The following is a 23,446-nucleotide window of genomic DNA, read 5'->3' as shown; positions in this document are numbered from 1 at the left end:
AGTGATCTCTTAGCCCTTTCACTGCATAACTAATGTTTGCTCAATAGTGTACATTTTCTACTGAAAAATGATTTTCTTCCTTTTCTCTACATGGAAACTTCTTTAATTGTCCATATCTGACATGAGATAGCCTCGGAAAAACTACACTTGATAGTGAAAGCATTCGTCTATGTTATAATATTTGTAAAACTTTGACAGGTTTGAGAATAAAAACTAAAAAAAATCTTATTTGTTTTTGATTTTGTATTGTCACCCGACGTTTTGGAAAAAAATAACAAAACACAGAAAACTATATTGTGAGTTACCAATCATTTCACAGAAAAATATATAGAGTATAACTACTATACAAACATGGATAATCGCATCGATCACAGCAACATCTAATACAGTACATGTTGCATCACTACTGTACATGTGAACATTAGAACATTGCAGCTGAAAAAGACAATTTTTTGTGATGTGAGTAAAAATATTCTGTCGTTAAAGGCATGTGAAAGTTGATCCAGTTGATCCGAATACTGCTGTGAAAGGGTTAAGAGAGCCAACTTCTAATCGGAAGGCTGTAATTTAATGGACAAAAATAATATGAGTAAACAGAGTTTTCCTTTTTTGCTGTGTTCCTCGGAACCCATTTCTGACACAGTTTTTGATGTTGAAAAGCAAGAAGAGATTTGAGTTAAGAGTCCCAGTGTGACCGTGATAAGAGCTAATGTTGTAAAGGAGGGTACAGTAGAAGTGCATGCTGCTTCCTCTTCTTTTGAGTAATGAGCGGACTTTTATCTTCTGCCATTGCCCTTATCGTTGGCAGGAAAGAATTATCGAACGCCTGAAGGAGCAGAGGGAACGAGACGATCGAGAAAGGCTCGAAGAGGTCGAGTCCTACAAAAAAGAAAACAAAGACTTGAAGGAGAAGGTTAATGCTCTGCAGGCTGAGCTGACAGAGAAGGAGGTCAGTGCTCACCAGTCAAGGGATCGTATCTTGGTGCTGTTAGCAGTCTTTCGGTGTGCAGCACCTCATTCCATTGGATTTTGCTCAGGGCGACGGGTTCTCTGTATCTAGTCCAGACTGAGGATAACTCGAATCGAGCCGTCCCCTTTCTGTTTTAGGTGTCCACTACGCCTCATTTCCAATGTGTTCTGCACTTTTATGTGTGATTTTTATGTGTCTCCATTGCGATGTTCCGCCTGGGATCCCACCCATGGGTTTGAGCTTATGCACTGCGCACATTTCAACCAAATATCATTTCCTATGGGAGGAAAATAAAGTTAAAAAAGTTACTAATCTTTAGTGTTTTGCTTGCCCTCTGTTCATTTATCTGTTAGCTTGTAAGGATCGTGACAAAACAGAGAATTTATCACAGAACTATGAATTACAATGATGAGCTGCATCTGGTTTTTCTTACTGATTGGCTTCTTTATCAGATCAGTTCTGTTTAAAATTAAATTTGATACAGCATCTCTAATAGTTATGTGTTATTTCAATTTTTACCATCTTAGAAGTGTTCAATGAGGTGGTATATAGTGTTTTGAAAGTATGCTTTATTGGAACAAATCTGTTCTATATGGGCTACAGATGTAAAAGGATAAAAATGAGTAAATAATGGGTTAAAGTCAGCAATGCAATTTTTCATACAACTATTGCAGCAAATGTTAAATCCAGTGACAAGCTAGGGCAATTTTCTGATTTTAAACTGACATTAAACAAGCTTTTATAAACATCAAAATTCCAGCCCTTGTAATATGGTGTCCCTACCCTATATTTAAAGTGTTAACATCAATTGTAAAATTAATTCTCTTCTTACTCTAGCACATGTATCAACTTGACGATATTGAATGCTGAATAGAGTCTTTGCTTCCTTCTTCTTCAAAAAAAAAAGGAAATTTATAGACCGATCCAGCCATTCCTGATCTGAAGCCAAATGGAATTCTGATTGTTCCAAAACATGCTGGAGCAATCTTTTCGGTGCATTAAAATTTATGAGAATGTTTATTTATTTATATACCGTACACTTGTGAATTATGTTTCACTTCACTTTGACTCTGAACTGATTACAGAAATCTCAGGACATGTTTTCTTCATAAGCTTAAAAGGTGCAAAATCGTCTTCTAACTGTTATTATTGGAACTTCTTGTTCTCTCTTTAACATTGGAGATCCAGATGATTGGGGTGATAACCTAACTTAGGCTCATTTGTTAGATGGGTTGGCGGTTAATTTAAACAGGAAGGAAGAAAATTCCCAGATCCCAGAAAATACATATTGAATCCATGGAAGTGGACTTACTTGTGCTTTTTTTTAACTTAATATCCATCTCTAAATGTGTTGTTTGCTGGGAGCTTTGGGATGGGTTTGGGATCGATTTGTATAAAGGAGAATGGTTTCAAATCCTACCTTGGCATATCTATATCAATATATACACTATCCCAGTCTGGAATGGCATGGAAACAGGATTGACCGCAGGCGTCACCGAGTTTGATGCGGCACTTTCAGAGTGCTCCTTTTGTCCCCGTACTTTGACGATGCACCAGCTGTGCTCATACCTGATTGAACGGGGAGGAAATTGAGGGGAAATTAACAAATTGCATGCATATATAGGCACTTCAGATCCATTTCATTCAGCCCCGTATCTCTGCATTTATTAGACCTGATATCACTGACTGTCTGGTATGGTTTTGTCTCGTTTCAGTCTAGTTTAATTGACTTGAAAGAACATGCATCGTCTTTAGCTTCATCTGGCCTGAAAAAGGACTCCAAACTCAAATCCCTGGAGATTGCCATAGAGCAAAAGAAAGAAGAGTGTAGTAAGTTGGAATCACAATTGCAAAAGGTAGGTAGCAGCTGAAATGCTCCATCTTGGCCCTGATTCCTGTCCTAGCCATCGCAGGACTGGGACCGAGATGACATGCAATGATATTTTCCCTCCGTGAATAAACATCAGGGGCTATTTTGAATCTGCAGAGGTTCGATGAGTATCACAGAGGAGCGAAACAATAGCAACTCTGTCAGCGAGGAAGCAAGAATCAAAGCAGGTTGTGAGCCTGAAGAATTACCACTGTATAAACCCTCTGGCACTTAGAAATTGTCAGGCTGGCTGGGCTTGGGACATAACACACTTATAGTGAACAAAGTTCTATGGTAGATCCATAACCTTTTCTCTAACAATATAATGAAGAACAGATTCCTCCCGAACAGATCAAATGATGAAAAAGAGAGGCAAGTGTCTTTCAGATGTAAAGTGATTTTAAGAAAGTAGGAGAGGTAGATTTTAATGTCATTAACACACTACATTCTTCCTGGGGTAGTGATAAAATATTGTTTTCAAAGCTTTTCCCTCTTTTGATATCCAGAGACTCATTTTCTCAGAATGTGCTATGGTGCTTGCAGATTAAAAAAAAAAAACTGGCTTTTGAGAAACACTTTTTGTTTCTCATCAAGGATCAATTTTCTGCTTTATTTTGACCTGGTTCCAAGCTCTTAGTTTAAAAAAAAAAGTGAACTGCGATAGATTTAAGAAATTTTCTTTTGCTGGGCTCAAATCTTTGAGGTTTCAGGATACCGCAAAGGGTGCCAGGACAAATGATGTTGGGTAATCAGAAATAAAGGTTAAAAAAAGTCCTCTTTCCTGTTTTTGTTTTAATCCCAAGGAGATACAGGAGAGAAAAAAATTGCAGTCTTAGTAGAATTCTATTTCAGAGTTTTCATATTTCCTACATAAAGAGAGAGTCCTACCAGTTCTGTGGCGTTACAATCTTTCTTATTAAGAAAAATTAAATCATGTATTCCCCAAATTACCTTTGTTTGGGAAAGGTTTGTTGCTGCAATAGTGTGTAAAGTGCAATAGAAATGAAGTTGCTGTTCCACAATACAATCCCAAGAGGAAAACATACTTGCCTACCTTCCTTTGGCTGGCTGGTCATTTTCCCTGCCATGTGTCAATCGTGGCTAGACTCTGGAAGGAGGCTGCCTGTTTTGCAAGTGTCACATGTGTTATGGATACCTGTTCGGATGTTATTGTGGAATGTGAAAAATAAATACATTTTCATTTTTCAAATTATATATTGCAAAGCCATTGTCTGTGAAGAAGGTAATACACCATTTTGGAAATAACGAAATGTCCTCCCTGATTTCCATTCTCTCTCACCTTAACATTGCTCTGTTTGACTGACCCTCCTTTACATCTCTGCTGTCTCTGTCAGTTTGTACCTTTTTTCCTCTTGTATTTAAGATTTCCCATTCCAGGGCTCTGCTGTGCGCAATTTCTGTAAAAGACAAAAGCATTTTCAAAAGCTGTTTTACTATTAGTATTAGTATTTTTGGTTGTTTTTATGCTTTTTAAAAAAATAACATTTTTGATTTTATATTGCTAGTATCTACCGAGTAAGTGATTTCATTTTTCATTCTGCAGTTCTTTCTTTTCAGGGCTTCTTAAGCAAGTCATGTAGAAAAGCACATGTTCTTGACTGGAGCTGTACTGAAATACTTTTAATGTTATTGCATTAAATAAAAAATGTGATGTTTTCCATCGTTTTATAAAACCTAATAGTAAAACTAATTTTGAGATACTTCAGTATTGAACATATTCATTATGACTTAAACTTGTGTTTTTGATCAGACATGCATAACTGTACAGTACAGTATGCATCTGTTTTTTTCCTTCCTTAGTATGTAACCTGCCTAGACATTTGAGGGTCCGTCTGTACCAATATGCATGTCTGCTGGTTTGAATCTCTTCCTCTTTAGTCTTCTGTAGTATAAACTGTTATATGCAGGGCTAAACAAACCATTTTATTCTACCTACTGTAGGTCTGATAGAATAGTCTTTTAAGGCTCGATTTTTTTAAAGTACATAATGCCATCATCTTAGTATCTTATGTAGTGATCATGTTTAGCATAGCAGCACTTTGACAGGTGTGGGAATCTAATGGGCAGCAATCCTTTGAAAACAGAGCAATTTGGAGAGAAAATGACCGTTTCAATTAATGCAGGGTGCTGGCTATTTTATTTAAAGGATTTCCAAGGCAATTCTGCAGAAGGAAAAGATGTTTGTTCAGCCCTGTGTATACAATGTACATGAGCCTTGTCCTTGAAGATGGTCCAATCACAACCCAAAGAAAGCTGCCACTTAATTTTCTCATTAATCTGTGATCCATTTTTCGTTGTTCATCTTTGCTGGGAGAAAGGATCCTATGACTTCCTGGATGACTTTCAGTCACTGGCTGAATTCCTGCAAAGCCTCAAGTAATGAAAAATGAATGGTTACATGAGAGAAGCCATCTATATTTTTTATAATATCCCATCTTAAAACGGCTGATTCATATATGATATCTAGACATTTTGAAAGCTGTTGTAAAATTTTCAAATGTTTTCATTAATTGGAACAGTATGATTTCAAGGTAGGATGTGATAGTTATGCAGAACTAATGTACCGTCGAAAGGAACAACCAACGCGCACAATAATTGAAATAGTATGAGAAAAAAATACACAAAATACAAATGTTGTGTACGGCTTTGAAAGTGTTACATTTGGCCATCCTGTTGTAGTGAAAGTGGTTGTATTCAGGTTTCTGTTAAGGAATCCCATTGTTCATGTCACAGTCCTGCACACCTGACTCAAGACCCTTGTTTGATTCAAAATCCCAGCCTCTTATTCTCAATCCACACAAATGGAACAGCATTCCAGAACTGAATCCCTTAGTCAGTTCAAAGGAGCGGGCAAACAGGCCCCACTGAAAATGTACTGAGGTGTGTACTATATCTTTGGAGGCCTAAGCTTTTACAAGGAGAAATATTTGAACTCTTAGGTTATGCCTTTGTTTTGAGGCAGTTGTCGAGTTATCGAGGTGTCCAAGGGAAGTTTGTGTGAACATATGGCACCCCCAGCTGATCTTCAAGTGATAAAGAAAGAATTCCTTCGGACCTGAGCTGAGTGCAAACAGTGTGAGTGCATGTGGGGGTGTCGAAAATATACTATGCTATTCATAATACTGGTTATTGCTGCATTTTGAGTTTTTTTAAAAATGTTTAGGCTATGTAATATTTGTCTTTGTAGTCCTCACTGAAGGAATTCCTTGATTAGGGCAATAATTATATGCATATTATCCATCCATTGCCCCTGTTAAAGGACCATGGGCACTTCTAATGTTATTCCATTTCGTAAAACTGCTTTACAGTTAAACTTAGCCATCTCAAAAGACAGTGTAAGAACCTGAACTGGAAATCTTTAGGACAGAAGGAACCTAAATCACCTTAGAAAATTGTAAAATGGACTGTATTTTAGTCATACAGAGGGCTATTCAAGTTTCATATAAAACTGAATAAAATAAGAAGTGTTTTGTAGTGTACAATATGTGCACAGTTTCATGAGCATGTCTAACAGAAACGCTTAAAAATAGTACTACATTCTTTACAGAATTCTGGTTCTGTTTTACTTTGAATTTATCTGTAATCCTTTAACAGTATTATTTTGGAGCAGATCTGTACATTGCAGTTGGATCTTAATTGCATTTGTGTGGAATTTTAAAATGATAGATTTCAAATGAAATGCAATTGGAGGTTTCAGCAATTTCCAAATGAATGTTGCCGCTCGTTGTGTTTGCCTGCGTTTCTTTCAGCGAAATGACCCAGGTTAGTTCGTAAGGCTGGAAATGCAAGACATGTTTTTCCACTTAAGTTAGGAGCAAGCTACAATAGAAACAGACCTGTGTCGCTGTGGAAGGCTCACCAGCAGGGTCTTGCCACTGAAAGGCATTCGTTTCGTATCGATTGCTTTAGTGAAGAGAATTCATGGATTCGTGTCTAGAATATCACTGTTTTAAAGGGTTTGATACTGAAGGTTAATGGAAGATGTGGAATAATGGATGTTTCAGATTTACCAGGAAAACTAAAGTCCGAGAAACGTGGCACTGTAAACTCCTTAAAATGGAAAAGAAAAACAACAGCCAGTTAGGATCTTCATATTACGTATAAGAATTGGCAAATACAACTGCATGCTGAAGCCCATGAACCATTCAATAAGATAGTCAGCTCTGTGCTTTTTTGTTTTAACCCAGTAGTAGTTAAAGGACTAGATTCAAGTGCAGAGAAATGTTCCTTCTTTTAATTGGTTGTGCTCATGGCCCCTTACTTGCGTGACTTTTGCCACAAAGACTATTTCTGCTCACAGTGATTTCAGTCACATGATTAGTCCAGCTCATTTTTAATTTCTAAAGGTAGAGGTAGAGTATATACTGTAATAAATTGAGCATTGATAAAAAAAAAAAATGTCACGTGAAGTGGGTTAAAGGTGAACGGGCATGCTTTATTAAATTAAACAGAAACGAAATGCTTAATCTGAACAGATTTCAAGGGGGTCTTGAAATGAGCCCTGGCCATAATGCATTGCAAATATGAAATCCATTCCTCCATTCCCGAATGACCCGAAAGGTGGCTTTTTGGAGCTCAGTCCGCCCTCCCCTTGTTTGTACAGTAGATATACAAAAAGGCACAATTTCTCACGGAACACTAGATTAAAGGACCTGATAATTGTAATACAATAAGTAAAAACTTTTAACATCTGTGTAAATAGAAAAGATAATGTTATAAATGAAAAAAGAAAAGTGCAAGTGGCCATCGTCCAACTTAGTTGCATGGCTGTTGAGGTTCACTTTCCCAGGACGGATATTTGTGGTGTAAGAGAAGAAATTTCATCCACATGACTGAAGTAAGATGACTGAATGCTCAGTACATTTAACAAACAACCAGTGCATGTGACTGTTCTGAGCCCTCACTTACACTGGGCTTTCGTCTGCCTCTTAGGATCTGAGGGAACTTTACCACTTATAAACAAGAAATCAGCTCTGTTGATTCACTTCAAGAAGTGTTTGCAAACTGAGGATAATAGATTAGATGACAAATGAGGAATGCAAGGCACTATATTTAATTATAGTATTGTAATCATGTTGAAGACGTTAAAATTCAGCAAGTTTATATTAAAGTTGATCTTGTTGTGGTTATTGCTTTTGAAGGATATTTAATAAAAATTATAGGTGCAGAGGGATTTTTAGTCAAAAACTGGCTTTAATATTAAAGACCATTATGATGACAAATAGAAAAAAATGCAGAATGTGCCTTTTGTTACAGATTACAAAATGGTGTGCATAACTTCTTTTAAACAGCATGTCATCGTTTATATCAAAAGTTAGGAGCTTTTGATCTTTAAGGGAAAACAAATTTGATGTTGTTAACATTCATAGCAATCCAGAGCAGTTTTCTTCATTATGTAACAACTCTAATAATAACACTGCGTGAGGTAAATGTGGCATGCCTTCTGCAAATAGCATTTGCTTTAAATAAATCAATTACATGAGCAGTGTGGAGCTGTTTGACCCAGGGTGATTCAAAGCTTGGCTTCTCCTCTTAATCCTACTTCTTTTGCTAATATGCTTGCAATGCCCAGAGGTTGAATGGTAGTTAGACAAAGTAATAAGATCATACTACTCTTATTTCTGTTATCCCTTCAGACATTACTGTGTAATGATAATGATGAGGATAGTAACAGCAATAATTTGAAATCTGAAACAATATATGTCAAGATAAAAGAGAACAAAACTCTTATTGTTTCAGACTGCAAAGTGCACTTGATGAGTCTGAGGTCCTTGCAGTGATTCAGTCTTGAGGCCAGCGCTTAATGTATCATCAGATTCGGGCAGCTTTCTTATCATGGGTTGTTTGGATTAAAAAGAGCAACACGGATCTTAAAATTTTTTAACTTGTTTTTTTTGAAGTAGCTAAAATCAACATCCAATGCCTCGCATTTTCACTGTGCAGCGTTTGGACACTGGAACTTTTGCTTTTTAATGACAAGCTCTTCTGTGGAAATTCAGTAGATCTGCCAAGCTAACGCTGTTCTCCTGGATCTTTCCTTCTTTTCCTGTCTGTGCATCATCCTTCCCCAACTTTGCAATGTAGCAAGCAGAGCAGTTGTTCAATCAGATGTACAATCCCGTAAGTTGTTTCTGAAAATTGCCCTCTGTAACATAAGAAAGCATGAGGAACTATTGCCCTGATATTGATATCCCAAGGCCTTGGTGTAGAGACTAGAAACTTTATTGATGATGGTCACCACAAAGTCTTTTAGTCTCACTAGAAGGGCATGACCTACACTATGTAGACTTCCAGGGCCTTTTTAAAAAAAAACAGGATGAGTTTACGTTTTGGGAGGAACAGTTGATTTTATTGCCTTTAAGTCTGCTAGGCCTTTTTAAGGACTGGTGCATGCTAAAACTGGTAATTGTAGATATACTCAAGAGACTTTGTTTAGTAAGTATAGTCAGTTAAAGGTCCATTAACACAGAGGTTGTGAACTTATAGAGTAGCAAGTTCGGACTTAAAACTGATCTGATATTGACAATAGGAACCTCAGTGTATTGCACATGTGAAGTGAAAAATCTTTCAAACCAAAAAAAACTATCAAGGCCCTCAGGTAGTTCTTTTTTGTCCATTCTAATGTGTGGAATATAAATCAAATTCCTACCAAACATAGAACATATTTTAAACAGTAATTTTTATTTTTTTTCAATTCTACAATATTTTAATATGAGATAACTAGTGGGCAGCCTTTTGCTGAATCAAATAAGATTAGCTTGCTTGCTGTGTGCACTGCAGATTCTGCAAACATTTCACTTCTGTCATTTTTACAGGCTGTTCCTTTATATCAGGTGGGATCTATATATCTCATTTTACAGTAATATGGTTTTCATTTTAGAATTATACATTCAAAAGAAAAGTTGAAAGGTCTGAAATAGTAAAAAGCTTTTATTAAAAGCAGCCTTGGACAACCTCTGCGTTTGGTCTCTTGAGCCTATCTGTAACAGTCCACACAAAAGATTCCCTTTCCATGTTGCAGTATCAGACCCTTCCCACACTCTCACAACTGAGCTGACTTCTACAATGGTTTTGAATCCATCAAAATGCTTTTTTATGACTCTTGTAGAAGTCCCTTTTTTTTCCGATGATTTGTTTGTCAGTAGGGTTTAAGGCAAATAACCAACCAAAGAAAAGGTTTAGACTCCCGGAGTCACTAAAAACAATCCACGTGCTTGCACTGAGAAGTACTATAGATGCTTAGACAGAACGTACTGGAATGCTACATTCAGACATTGCTGTCACATGGTCAGTACAAGCTGTCAGGCAAGTCCTGTTTGTCAGTTATAAAAGAGAGCATTAAGGACTTTCTCCTACACTTTCTTTAGGAAATGTCAGAAGAGTCATCAGAAGGATGTCTACAGTTAAGATGTTTATACAGCATTAAACCAATATAAGATATCTATTGAAAATACTAAATAAGCATGAGAGAGGTTCAGCTTCATAATACATTCAAGATACCTTGAGTAATACTTAATAGTGATACTTTAACAGTAATCCTATTAAAAGACAAAAAATAAACAAAGTCTTTTTGTCACAGGAAACATTTTTTCCTCACCTCTTAAAAAAAAAAATCAAAATACTGAGTCAAGATTAGGCTCAGAGACATTTTACAGTCAGCCTGTTCTCTAATCCTCATGCTTAAATGTATGTTACACGCCAAAAAAAGAGAGCTTGTGTCAATATTGTTTTTAAATCGAGCTACTGATGCTCTTTATCTGTTCAGATAACCACTATTTTTGTGATTTGCGACCGTTTCTTTTTGCCCTTAAAAATGAAACCATTGCAAAGGCTGTTGAGCATAATCAGAGTAGCAGTGTTGTCATGTCTCTTCACCATGCACGCATCATTAAAAAAGCAACTTCTTTTTCATTGCTTTGCTTGCCTCGGTCTTCTCTTTGCTTGCTCATTCAAGACGCCAAGTAGGAATGATGGGAACTCTGCGGTAGGCTAAGCTATGCCGTGTCAATTGTGTTTTTTTTTGTTGTTGTTTTACTTTCACTTTCGCTGTGCCTTTTTTCAGCCAAACTTGTGTGATACTTTGGCTGCAGTGTACTGTACAGTAGCTGGTTTGTGTGATACTTTTGTTTGAAGGATGTTGCCAGTGTCTGTGCATGTTGTCCCCTCTTCACTCTCATTTCTGTTCTTGTGCGGTCTTGTGTGTTTGTCATTTACTGACATCGTGTGATTTGTCTCTCAGAATTGTTCCTGACAATCACCTTGTTAAAAAGCATTAAAAAGACATTTGTAATGATACTGTATGGTATAATTGTTAGTTCATAGTATTTGGCCATCCTCAGGGGAATTGGGTTTACACCTGAACCAGAAAGTCTGGTCTCAAACAGTATACAGTACATCCTTTTTTGGTGCTGATCGTGATTGTAAATTAGGAAAAGTCCAGCTCAGTTCCGACTGAGAAAACTTTAATTGCCACGTACTGTATTTCAAAGTACTAAATTCTTGTCTGCAAGCCAAGTGGCAGTGCAAAAAAGGAATCACTGAGAAATACTGCATTCGTTAAAAGTGTCCGAAAAAACAAAATCTAGAAATTACTTTTAGAATGGTTCGTTTTGGATTCTTAAAAGAAGGCAAAAAAGTAAGAAACAGCTGAAATATTTTGATTTTCACAAAAAGTATTTAAAGGGATTCTTTTTGTAATGTCACTGACCATATTATTAAATTTAAGATTACACATATTATACCCATCTGATTAGGTTACGATCAGTTCCATGTTATTCCTTCAAGAATGTGCAGACAAACCCTTCACAGCTAATCATTTTGTATCCCCAGAAACTTTGAAAATGCAATTGTCCGTAGTTTGTTGCACTGAATTCACTGCAGAAACCAGGTATTCCTTGTTTATTCAGAAGGATGTAATGGAAACGAAAGACAAAAATAAGGTCATTAACGTCCTTACGTTTTGATTGTACTGTACATGTTTTGATTGTACGAGATGCTACAGATTGTTTTTTGAGTATCTGAACTTGTTTTACAGTACTTTCACTAAACATTATAAAGACTGAAACATAATTTAAGAATGGATAGCTTACTGTAGAAATCCCAGAGGCTGGGACTTATCAGGGGATACCAAACTGGACAGATTCACTTTTCTCACTTATCTTTCAAACTGCCTGTTTCACAGGTCTCTCCTGCCGCAGATTACCTGCTGCAAAATCAAAATTCAAAACTTTACATGTTTCCTTAGGATCTGATAGAGTGTCTGGAAATACTGGGTCCTCAGTAGCCATTCAGGAAAATAGAGTAGATTAAGTAAAGTCTGATTTTTTGCATTTTCAAATCATCCTTAATGCAGAACAAGATTAGTGTGATGTTTTTGTTAGCACTCTGGTAGTCAGGAACAAGTTTTAGCAGTATTTTTAATTATTAAAAAACATGAACCAACAATTATACCCTTGGTTATTGATCCATTTGAGTTTTAAGACAATTTAAGTTTTAAGCAGATTACGACACAGGTCCGTACCGTACCGTGACTAATGCGCTCCTTTCTCTTTCTTAAATGTCTGTAATTGTTTCGCGTGAAGTCTCAAAAGGCTCACGAGGCGGAGGAGGCAGCGCGCGTGAACCCCGAGATTGTCAACAAAGTCAAGCACCTGGAAAAAGAGGTGGCTTACTACAAGGAGGAGTCTGGGAAGTGCCAGGCAGAGGTGGAGAGACTTCTGGACATCCTCAGGGAAGTGGAGACAGAGAAGAATGACAAGGACAAGAAGATAGCAGAGCTGGAAAGGTAACAGGATTCCTCTGTTATCTGTTCGGGGTGAGCAAAATCATTAACGGGCTCGGACCTTTCTTTTTCGGGGTTTCGGCTGAACAAAAATGTAGGTGCTTCCAGAAAAATGACAGAATAATATTAGGAACAAAAAAAAAACGGGGTCTCGAATCTAAATTCCAATAAAGTCGTCTTTGCTTTGATGAAATGGATTTTGCAGCAGAGATCTAACAATTATCTGCTTGTCCTTAAGCAAGAGTACATTCGTAGGGCTGTATTTCTTTTTTTTTTGCCATTTTAATTGTTCCAAGGATGTTAATCACAGTTGAAAAAGTCCATTAAAAGGTTATCCATTTGGTTCCGAGCTTCATCCTTAAACCAAAGAAAAAGTGATGAGGTAAACAAAAAAATGTGCAAACATTTCTGTCTGAGCACACATCATCATCAGAAGAAATGGTTTCCATTGCAATCACTGTGTGCCTGGAGAATTGTGCCTTTGTAAATTGTACCATGCATTTTTGTTCTTATTTTGTTAAGAACAAGGTTTACATGGTTTGGTGGTGAATGGTGTAGTCTAATCACTCATCTTTACAAATATTAGTATTTATTTATGTTTTGTTTGTGTTGTGTTTTTCATTGGCAGACCTGGGTGAGTATGCATGTCGAGTATGTGCCCCCTGTTGTTTTATGATTCTTAAAAAAGAGAGAAAAAATGTTGCATTCATTTTGTGCACGAGTTTCTCTCCTTTGTTGTGCATTTCTTCATGTCAGTAAGCATGTTACCCTAAAGAAGTTCGGTGAGAATACCATTTGTTTGGTTTGGAAAATAGGGTTATAAATGGTGTGTTTGTTCACGTATTTATTTGAAGTAAATGGGGTACATTTAGTTTTTGGCTGGTATCCAACATGATAATTTGGAAATAGTTGCTGCAAAACACTACTACTGCCTTGAAGTTTAATAACCAAGAACTTTGCGCTATTGAAAAGGAAGCTTTAAGATCATTAAAGGAAAATCTTTAACAGTCTACGCATCATTTCATTTGGGCTAACCAGTTTGCTTGCCAGACAAATGCTGTTTTCAATTCTCAGACCCTTTCATTAACATATATGACCTTGTGATGCTTTCAGCACATCTATTTCAATGCCAGAAGAAAATACCTTCAATTACTATCTTTTTTCCTTATGTGTTTTACTCTGCATCTGCGTTATACTCAATTCTACAGCTGTTCACAAGTCATATACTGTGATGAGTAGATTTACTGAATGTGTGAATGATGCCTTTGTGGGAGAAACTACAGTATGTACTGAATAACTACTGCATGACTTAGTATTCTTTCTGATGGGTTTTCCTGCTTTTGCAACAAATGTTCAGGTTTATCCTTCTCAGTTTATGCTATTGTAGATGACCATTGCTATTAAATGGGTTAACGTACAGTAAGTGACAGAAGGAATGATTTTCTATTCATTCCTGTAGTTTACAAAACAGCGCAGATAATGTGATTCACAGAGGATTGGCACATATATTTTCCTATTAAGAGGTTCTCTGTGTCAATAATCCTTTATGTTCATGTTGGTGATATTTTCAGTGTTTGTGCTGTTAAAACTCTTACCCATAGTTATGAAACTGATCAATCTCTGCAATTAGATCTAATCTTTATTTAAAACTTTTGCTTCAAAACCAAAAAGACTATGAAGAAAAAAGTGTATTTCACAAAACATGGGGAATTGTTTCTTAGGAGATAAAGAATTTAAAGTATAGTTTGTTGAAGAATAAGAAATGAGACGTATACATTAAAAATATATCAAATAAATTGTGTTTTTTCCTATGAAATGTCCTAAGAGATATAAAAAGTTCCTTTTTGTTGTTTATTACTGAAGAACAATAACATGAGCTTCCTCTAATTTGGATGCCTGCAATAAATGTGTTGGTTTCTTTATATTCTGTTAACACCCACAGGATTATAAACTTGATCGTGTCTTATGCTTGTGATATCATCAACAGTGCTGATTACAACTGTGATTGGTTTATGGAATTTGAGAACAAGCCAGAACACATTCTGGGATATCACAGCACCTGATCTGAAAAAAATAGATTTTTTTATTGGCAAAAGAATGTACAATTATTTGCTGATTTATAGATTTGAATCTTGGTTCATTCAAATTATGGATTTTTCTTGCCAAATTGTCTTAGCATGTAGCTGACTGGTGCTTCAGTGCTTGAGCCAGGTGCAGAAAAAATGAGCTTTGTTAACCATTAATCTAATTTAAGGTTATATTCAGGTGTTCTAAAAAATGGGATTGTAATACAGTCCCTCCTGACGTACAGTCTGAGTAGATGAATGCTGTGTACATCTGACAGGTCATTTGTCAGCACTGATGTAGCAAACAGATTTAAAGAACTGGGAAACTCCAGCAATAAGAAAGTAAAATAATGAGGGATTAATAAATAGACTTTAATTGCCCTGTAACAGCTATGGGAACACTATTGCATGTTACGAATCTCTGTAGAAGCCTGGAATAGTCCAAAACTGGGGGTTTTTGGCAGAAGACCTGCTCCACTAGGACAGTACCTCAAGGTTTTTCAGCATTGAACTATGTGAAATTCCCCTTCGCGAGCAGTATGCCAGAATATGTCTTGGTACAGCAAGTTGCAGACAAGCACATCTTCATTGAAATACCACCACTGCTATTATTAAGAAACTGTAGAGGTACTCTAGTTATAGTAAGCAGTGAATCTGATTTTTTTTTATTTTGAGATAACTGGTTTTATTTAACACCACCTCAGAACGAGGTCAAATTTTAATCTCTCACTTCCACCCCTGTATTTGTAAAACCTTGCTGGCTGCCCACAAGTCTACGCGCATCTTTTCAAAATTCCCTTCCTCCACCCCAACTTCACCCTTGCAACAGCCTCTCTGGTTCATTCCTCATAAGTGAGAGGGGTTGTGGCTGCAGATCAGTGCTGGAATTTCCTCAGCCACACGGCTTCCAGCCGAAGTATTAAGTACTGGCTTTCTAGGCTCGTTTAGACAATATCCGAATTTGATTATTTTGGAATTATTCTAATAATATTTTGAACTTGAATGCAAATGCTAAAATAAAAATACAGCCTTGAAATCATCTCAAGAATATAAACAGGCTTTTCATTTGCTTCTGGGGCTTCAGTTCAAGTTTCACGTTTTGAGTGATCAGCTTCTGCGTAAAACACTTGACAAAAGTATCCTACATAAAGAATAAAAAGATTATATTTATTATTTTCGGTCATGGACATGGATTTATGTGTCTCACAGCAATGTCGTACAACGTGTTTGTAGTCAAAGTCTCACATGCAAGAGTTTGCTAAGTATATAAAGTCAAATAGTAGGAAATAAATACAGGATGGATTTCTTCAGGCTTTGAGAATTTCCAGGAATATCCTCTGCTCCGTCGTGTGACCAGTGAAGAAAAGCATGCAATGGCTGTGCTCCAGTGGGAAGTTTTCACTAACAGATAAAACAGCTCTGAGAATCCTGTCTAGAAACCCAATCTGCTAACTTTACCATATAGCATTTATGTGCCATATGATGGAGTTTATAATGCAGAAACATTCCATCCTGACTCTTTGCCAGATGTCCCCTCCAAGTGTCTTGACACAGGATCGCTGCGTCTTTCTTTCTTCTGCTCGTGGGGTGGGGGGCCAGTTTAACCAACTGTGTGTTTCTGTCCTTCTTTCCCATCTGCCCCGGCATCCTCTCTCCCCCTGTCTGTCTCCCCTGGCCCAGTGGCAGAGCACACTCTGGTCAGCACCTCTCGGTCTCGGCTGCCCCGCAGCAAATAGGGGGGCTGATGTGGGATTTCTGGGGAAAGTGAGTGCTCTGCCCTGGCATGTGACTGTATTGTCCGTGTTTCTGTGTCTGTGGCTCTGCATGTCAGTACACCCCTGCATCTTCCAGCACTGCTGAAAGCGCTTTCATCATCCTTTAAATCCCTGACCTCACTGATCGCCAAAGCCCTTCTTCCTAAAATGTCCCGTGTTCGTTTTTCAATGACATTTTTTCCCTTTTTTTTTTCTGCATAGCATCTGGGTGATGCCTTATTGATGAGATGAAGTGTAGTTTTGATACCATAAATACTTTAAAAAAAATAACAAACAACTCTTTTATAGAAATGGATATATTTTGATTACATGGGCAGAATTTCATTTTTTTTTGCCTATCACAACCAAATTGCGTTGAATAATGCAGTTTAAATCAGAAATAAACATTAAGAAATTAGCTTGAGGGTTGCATGTCTACCAGTGCTATTGAGTAAAAAAATGACTGCTTTTAAATTGCTTGTACAGCCGTTCTTTTACCAGAATTTATATTTGGATTTTAGTTGTTATTACAATTTTTCTGCTGTATTACATGTCACTAAGAATAAGTTTCAAATATGAACAATAATGCAGAGACAGAGAAGAGTGTCACAGTATTTTGGGATCTACTGTATTTTGACTTATTTTTGTGCACTTTCTGTTCACGCCTTTTACTTCACTGGCTTTCACCCTGTCATTGTGCTCTTACTTGGCTATCATCAAGCTTTATCACCTGCGAGGAACTCCGTTTGTTAAGGATACCAATTTGCTTATATTCTAATCTGTAATGCCAAATGCTAAATGTACTTAAAAGAATCAACTAATGAAAGGATTCTATATCTATTAGCAAATAAAGAACATTGTTAGTGTATTTTGTCATTTATCTTTTGCAAGTCCCTACAGCTCAGATCAAAAGTAGTTATGACAGTGCTTAACAGCATGACATTAAGGCAATATTAATAAGTTTCTTGGAATATTTATTTCCCTGTGTTCATAAGCCCTGAAGCAGTTCTAGATTAATGCACTTTTCATGGTTTATACTACCCTTTCTAACACAAGATCCTCAATAAATGTCCATATCTTTGTTCTTGGTTCTAATTCACGAGCTGCATTTAATTTCCTTGATACTATAACCAGTTCACATTGGCACTAAACAAATACAGGATGAGATAAACCAGTGCATGTCTGCATATGTTTCTTTTATCTTTATATAAATTATTGTCGTGTTAGTCGCCCTTTTGCTTTGAAAAATACACATTGTGCTTCATGAAGAATACATGTGCACATTGTATGTGACTGAATAGCCTAGCTACTCAGTGTAAAAGGGATGAAGGGATGTATTTTAAAAGGATGCGCCCCTCTGAAACAATTCATCTTTGTCATTCCCCTGTGTGGAGGCAAAGAGGGATGAATGTTTTGTTGCTACTACAGCTGTCTTCTGTATAAAACACTAATGTAACAGAAGGCAAAACCCACCTGAAAGAGACTCTTTCCAAAAACTCTTTCCATTTTGTGGTTACCAATAAAAAAAGATTCAGTTTTCTTTCCAAAAAGGCACGTCTAAAAAGCTGTTTGTGTGCACAGTAAAATAAAAACGAGATGTACCTGTATTATGGAAACTGCTTGTTTCTGCGTTACTAATCGTTTTTTAAAATAAAAATGTAGCTTCTGATCTCCAAGCGGACTACATAATCGACTGGTCTGGCGGAGAGTGTTAGCAGTTTTATTGTGGTGGCTAATTAATGTGAGAGGTGCTGTTTGCCTGTAGCCCTTATGACAAACTCTTACTCAGATCTTATTAAAACATTCTTAACAATGCTTTGCATCTTTTATGAGTGTTGTTTGTAAAAGTCATTGCCAGCTTTCAGGGCACTGCTGCTGTTAGCCAATATTTTTTTCTTGAATTCGAAATCATTTCTCAACGTTGTGTTTTTTTTAAACAAAATTTGATTTGTAAGCAAAAACTGACAGTTTTCCAAGAAAATGCTACAGGGCAACATGTGTTTTGCAATGCTTTGATGGGAGTGCTTTATAATATCTAGTTTATTTTTTCTAGACATTTTTATTTCTTTGAAGGTAAATTATGGCTCAGAAGTATCCTGTTGCACACCTTAGCTTTAGCTAGATTCTGCTTCGTCTGGTCCTGTGCTGTATAACTAGCTTGGCTTTCAGAAAGGCATGCTTTGTACAGTGAGCCATGTAAACAATAAAAACTAGTATAGCAATTCCTAATCAGATTTAACTTATTTGAATATTATTATGTTTTAACAATTTAATGCAAAAGTCATATGAACAAAAATGACCTGTGCATTTGCAAACAGTTTTAATTAAATGTATAGTTAAAAACAAAAAAAAACATTAAGAAGAAGTTAAGGGTTGATCTTTTCTAAAATTCTCTGATATTTAAATTAAAATAAAAAACATTAAAATGCGGTGTCAGCATATTCAGAAAAATCAATAGTTAGCTTTCCTTTTTCTACTTTCCAAATTATGCTTGAGGTTTATTCAGAAAAATAATATTAATTTTCCTTTATGCTTCTTACTATCAAATAATAAGTCATTTGCAGGTGGTCCAAATGTCTGTTAAGGGGTGTCTATGCTCCGTATAAGCCCTCTTTCATGCATGTGAAAAGGAATGTGGTATTTACAGCCTTACATTTACTACTGCATTTCTGTTCTAGTATAGAATTTTCTAGATTGCAATCCAAAAGGCATAAAATCACTTTTACTATATGTAACTATCTTCATAGTAAAATAATTTTCTCTATAGCAGCTTTCACCAAATAAAGTTTCAAGAATTCTCAGGAAAAAAAAACTTCCTCTTATTGTGCATGACACGTTGCCTTTATTTTCTTTATTAAGCAGCTTAGGAGGAGTTAAGGAGTGGACATCATGTGATGCTTTCTGCGTACCATTTTGCTGTCGCTTGTATTAACCCGTTCTTACAGGGCCTGTGTTCGCTAACTAATTATTTTTTCGTTCACTCCCCTCCCCTCCTGCTTTCTCTTTACCAATTATTCCTTTCTTCTTCCTGCTGCTTTGTCATCCTGTCTGCTGCTCTCTTCTCCTGCAACCAGCCTGGCCTCCAGGTTAGTAGTACACAGTGCCATGCAAGCACCGATCTCCAACTTTACACACATTTGTTCAGAAAGGTTCTACCACTCTCGGCAGCTATTGAACACACAATTGAGTTCTTGTACAGTACAGTATGTACTGTAGTAACATGTCGTGCTTTTTTGTTGTTCATGGAAATAGGAAGAATCCATCTGAACTCAGAACACACAATGTTCTGAATGTTGTGTAAGTTGAGCCCCCAGTCAGATTAGACATCCCGCCTCTAATTAAAAAAATATCTGTCTGCAGAAGATCAGTGGCAAAGTGTTTGATAACAGGCTCGACTTGTTCAGTCTTGGTCAGCCCCACAGTTCACCCTCTGAGGATTAACTCAATCGGTGAAGTTCAACGTATCGGGTCTTACTCGCTGAGCTGCCCGAATTACAATTGCAGAACGCTTTTTTTTGTGGCTTAGTATGTGAGGGGAAATTTAGGGGGGATACTAACATTGACAATATGTGTGGTGTTTGTCAATATTGCAGTGTGGAACGATGAATAGGGTTCTGGCCCTATGACTAGAAGGTTGTGGGCTCAGATTCTAGGTGATTGTGGTTGTACCTGTGAGTGAAGTACAGTATTTCCCTTGGGTTATTTAAGTAAAATTCCCAGCTGTATAAAAGGGTACAAATGCAAGTTACTCAGCGTAAATGTGTCACCCAAATAAAATTAGTAATTATTTTGGGGGGTAAACTGTGTTTTCAAGAAACATGTCTGCTAAGGTGGTGTTGTGGTTTTGGACTTAAAGAAGAAACTTAAAAAAAAGGCCCGTGCACTGAAACCATATATTTAAACAGAAATCTAGTGTAACGACAAGTATGAAATAGTCTAGTAACTATTTTTTTTTAAATGCTATTTCCCTCGTCAGCACACTCACGGGTCAAGTTCCCCTGTCAGTCCGTGGGAGTGCTCAGACAGATCTGGGCCTATCAGTGGGACTTCAGTCTAGACTGGTAGCTCTGGCAGTGCGTTGTTTTTGCAAGGTGTGTAGGAGCAGCCCCCTCCTTTGTTAAAATACCATTCCTGCTGATATACAGCAGAGCTGTGGTATAATCATGCATAGGACATACTACTAATATGGCTCTCTGAAGATACAGTAGCTCGTACAAAGTCGGTTTAGCTTGACTTGGTGCTTCCCTGTTATCTTTGGCTGTCAGACAAAAGGATTCTCTCCAGCACGGTCTCTAATAATCCCCATCCAAAAATGGAATCCGTAGATTTATAACAGGGATAATTCTTACTGAAATGTACTGTACCATTGCTTTCCATAGAGTTTTATATTGTGATGTTTTAGCTTAATGTGTTTGACGTTGAGTGCCCTTAAAAATATAAGGTGTGTCTAAAAATATAAGCGCATAACGTCTTTTGATGAGTTAGGGGATAGTGCTGATAAATGATGGTGTTGGGCAGACTTTGGTTTCAAATTAAACAAAGTAAAATAAGAATAGAGTAGGCGCAACATTTCAAGTTTTTGTCAGTTGTTTGCAAACTCCTCACTGGTCTCTGTTGACGTGAAAACCTTGGTAAGATTAGGAGAAGGGATTCTTTGGAAATAAAGCTAAAATGTGATTTTTAACAGATGTGACCATATACCGTAGGCTCTTTGCAGTCCAAGTTTATTGGATAACTCTGTAGTTTATATTGTTATATTTCCAGATTTTTTGTTTTTTGATTTGATTAAATCCCATGTACATATTTCAGACTTCATTGTGTTCGTGTGTGGGTCTATACGAAGATAGACGGGTGGAGAGTAGATTTCAGATTTAGTTAGCAGGGCACGTACAAATATTTCTTTTAAGGGTAGCATGCAGAGATGTTTTTCCGAAAGCAGGGGTTAAAGGGAGAGATGCAGCAACAGCTGGTAAGATAGCTGAGAAGGTTTCTTTCTGTCATTTCTGAAGGATCATTATATGCTTAGTGAAACACCATCTGAATTGCATTATAGTAGTAAAAATAAAATGGTTTCTATGAGAAGTGTAATTTCAGACTATCAATTAAAAAATAATAAATCTTTTTAACATTCTTTTTAGAAATGCTCCAGAAAGTAACAAAAATGTTACCAATGTAAACTGCAGTAATTAAGTCCACCTTCAGTAACACAAACCACCTGACTGTATGATATAAACATTTTACTATCATTTTTTTGTGGTCTGGGTAATATAATCAGTTGAATGAAGACAATTCTGATTAGCGACACCCAGGCTCCAGAAATCCATGAAGCTTCTAATAACAGTAATGTGTTTACAAGTGTGACTGTACATTTTCCTTGAAGACATTCAGGCTCAAAACTGGACTGATTAATCAAAGATTCACATCGCGCAATGTCATGTACTGTACATCACGCAATCACTGCAAAACATTAAAGCTGACTTTACACCCCTGACGTTCTTTAATAATAACTTCAGTTTATTATTAGATTGGAGTCATAATGAATGAAATTTTTATATAAAATATAATTATTTCAATATTTGTTTCCTGAAAAATTATTCTGTAGAATCCCCTCTAAACCGCCTTCTTGCTTTGTACATTAAGATTTCAGAAACAGACACTTTTCTCCTATTAACTTGGTCACCTATTGATGCTCAAACCTTCTAGTGACTTTTTTTAAAGCAGAAATGGACCAGTACGCCAGGTCAGAGGATCCCAGTGTGACAAGCGCAGGGAAAGCTCTGCAGATGGTGTGTGTAATCAGAAGGACACTTCCCATTTTCCTTGGCTTTCTCATAAAAAGACATTTATTATGGCAGTTGATTATCTTTTTCTGTCTTTCTGTACTTCAATCTGAGGGGAAAAAAAAAACATCTTGGAACTTTCACAGCCAAAAATAAACCCAAGCTGCTTGCTTTGGAGACGTGCATAAAGATCATTCCGCTTGGAAGATGTTTTGAGGAAATCTGAAAAAAAAAAGACTTTTATTACAGATGATGGAAGGACTGAATGTTTCCATATTGTGGTAATATCTTTTAAATGTTTTATAGTTTAACGTTTGTTGCATTATGCATACTTCCTACTTTATAGTTTAGGGATATCCCTTCCCAGTCTCTGTTCATTTCCAAAAGCCTCATTATCTTTCTGGTCCTTGCACATCTTTTATTTCTCTTTACCCCACATCTCTGAGGTACTGGTGAGGGTAAAAGGACATTTAAGAAAGTTTCCTATTGCTCCAGCTTGCTGTGAGAGTGAGGGGTGATGTTTGTTTGGAAACTTTCAAATTGATACTGTATGAGGGCACACACAAAAAAAGAAAATCTGGAAAAAAAACTTACGTCGGATGTTCCTTTGTGCAACTCGTTTTTAAATAGATTTAGTGGATACGTACAGTAAGAAGGATAACAAAATGAAACAAGTATGAAGGTCTGGCCCTGCGTTTTTTTTTTAATTCTGGACTATTCTTTAGCAGGAAGAATAAAGAAATTTCTCAAAACTTTTTTTGTGTACCTGCTGAGGAGATAAAATGAGAGACTGAAATGTGACATTTACTTTCAACCATTGTACACAAAACTGGTACTAAAACACTGTTATATATTTGTGCTGAGGCCCTGCCCCCCTTTTAAAAAAATATATGCTAGCTCTATATAAATATTATGCTATTCCTGTGTGTATGACTATTTATAGTATATTTATGTATTATCTATATTCTCCAACAGCTTTTATAGTTAGTTTGCAAACTGACAGCTGTAGCAGGCTCTATCTAAAGAAATCGTGTGAGGTCTACGCTGGCTTCCAAGTGAAACCAATAGCCTCTTGTTGACTGTACACGCGTCAGTTTGACATTTTCAAGGGCAGCTTATGGGTGTAGCTTTAAGATAATTTCCTTGGAGAAATGCGGTTACAGTTACCCTCTTGACCTTAAATTGAAAAGGAGCTCTTTAATGA

General features: G+C 36.8%; 1 protein-coding gene across 13 annotated transcripts in view; it reads left to right on the top strand.

Moving 5' to 3' along the window:
- Nucleotides 1-23,446, top strand: part of LOC148662150 (ERC protein 2) — a 314,579-nt gene that overhangs the window by 132,467 nt on the left and 158,666 nt on the right. For 7 of the 13 annotated variants that reach the window (XM_088636983.1, XM_088636992.1, XM_088636989.1 and 4 more), the window contains 5 exons: nt 809-949; nt 2,686-2,826; nt 8,946-8,981; nt 10,816-10,845; nt 12,443-12,645. In XM_088636983.1, the coding sequence (XP_088493109.1) occupies nt 809-949; nt 2,686-2,826; nt 8,946-8,981; nt 10,816-10,845; nt 12,443-12,645 (551 nt within the window). The remainder of the gene's footprint in view (nt 1-808; nt 950-2,685; nt 2,827-8,945; nt 8,982-10,815; nt 10,846-12,442; nt 12,646-23,446) is intronic. The other 6 variants (XM_088636990.1, XM_088636986.1, XM_088636993.1 and 3 more) reach the window with 5 other exon arrangements.

This window comes from Lepisosteus platostomus, chromosome 6, assembly GCF_059453375.1.
Source record: "Lepisosteus platostomus isolate fLepPlt1 chromosome 6, fLepPlt1.hap1, whole genome shotgun sequence".
NCBI classification, from domain to species: Eukaryota; Metazoa; Chordata; class Actinopteri; order Semionotiformes; family Lepisosteidae; genus Lepisosteus; species Lepisosteus platostomus.
This window is presented reverse-complemented; position numbering and strand designations above follow the sequence as displayed.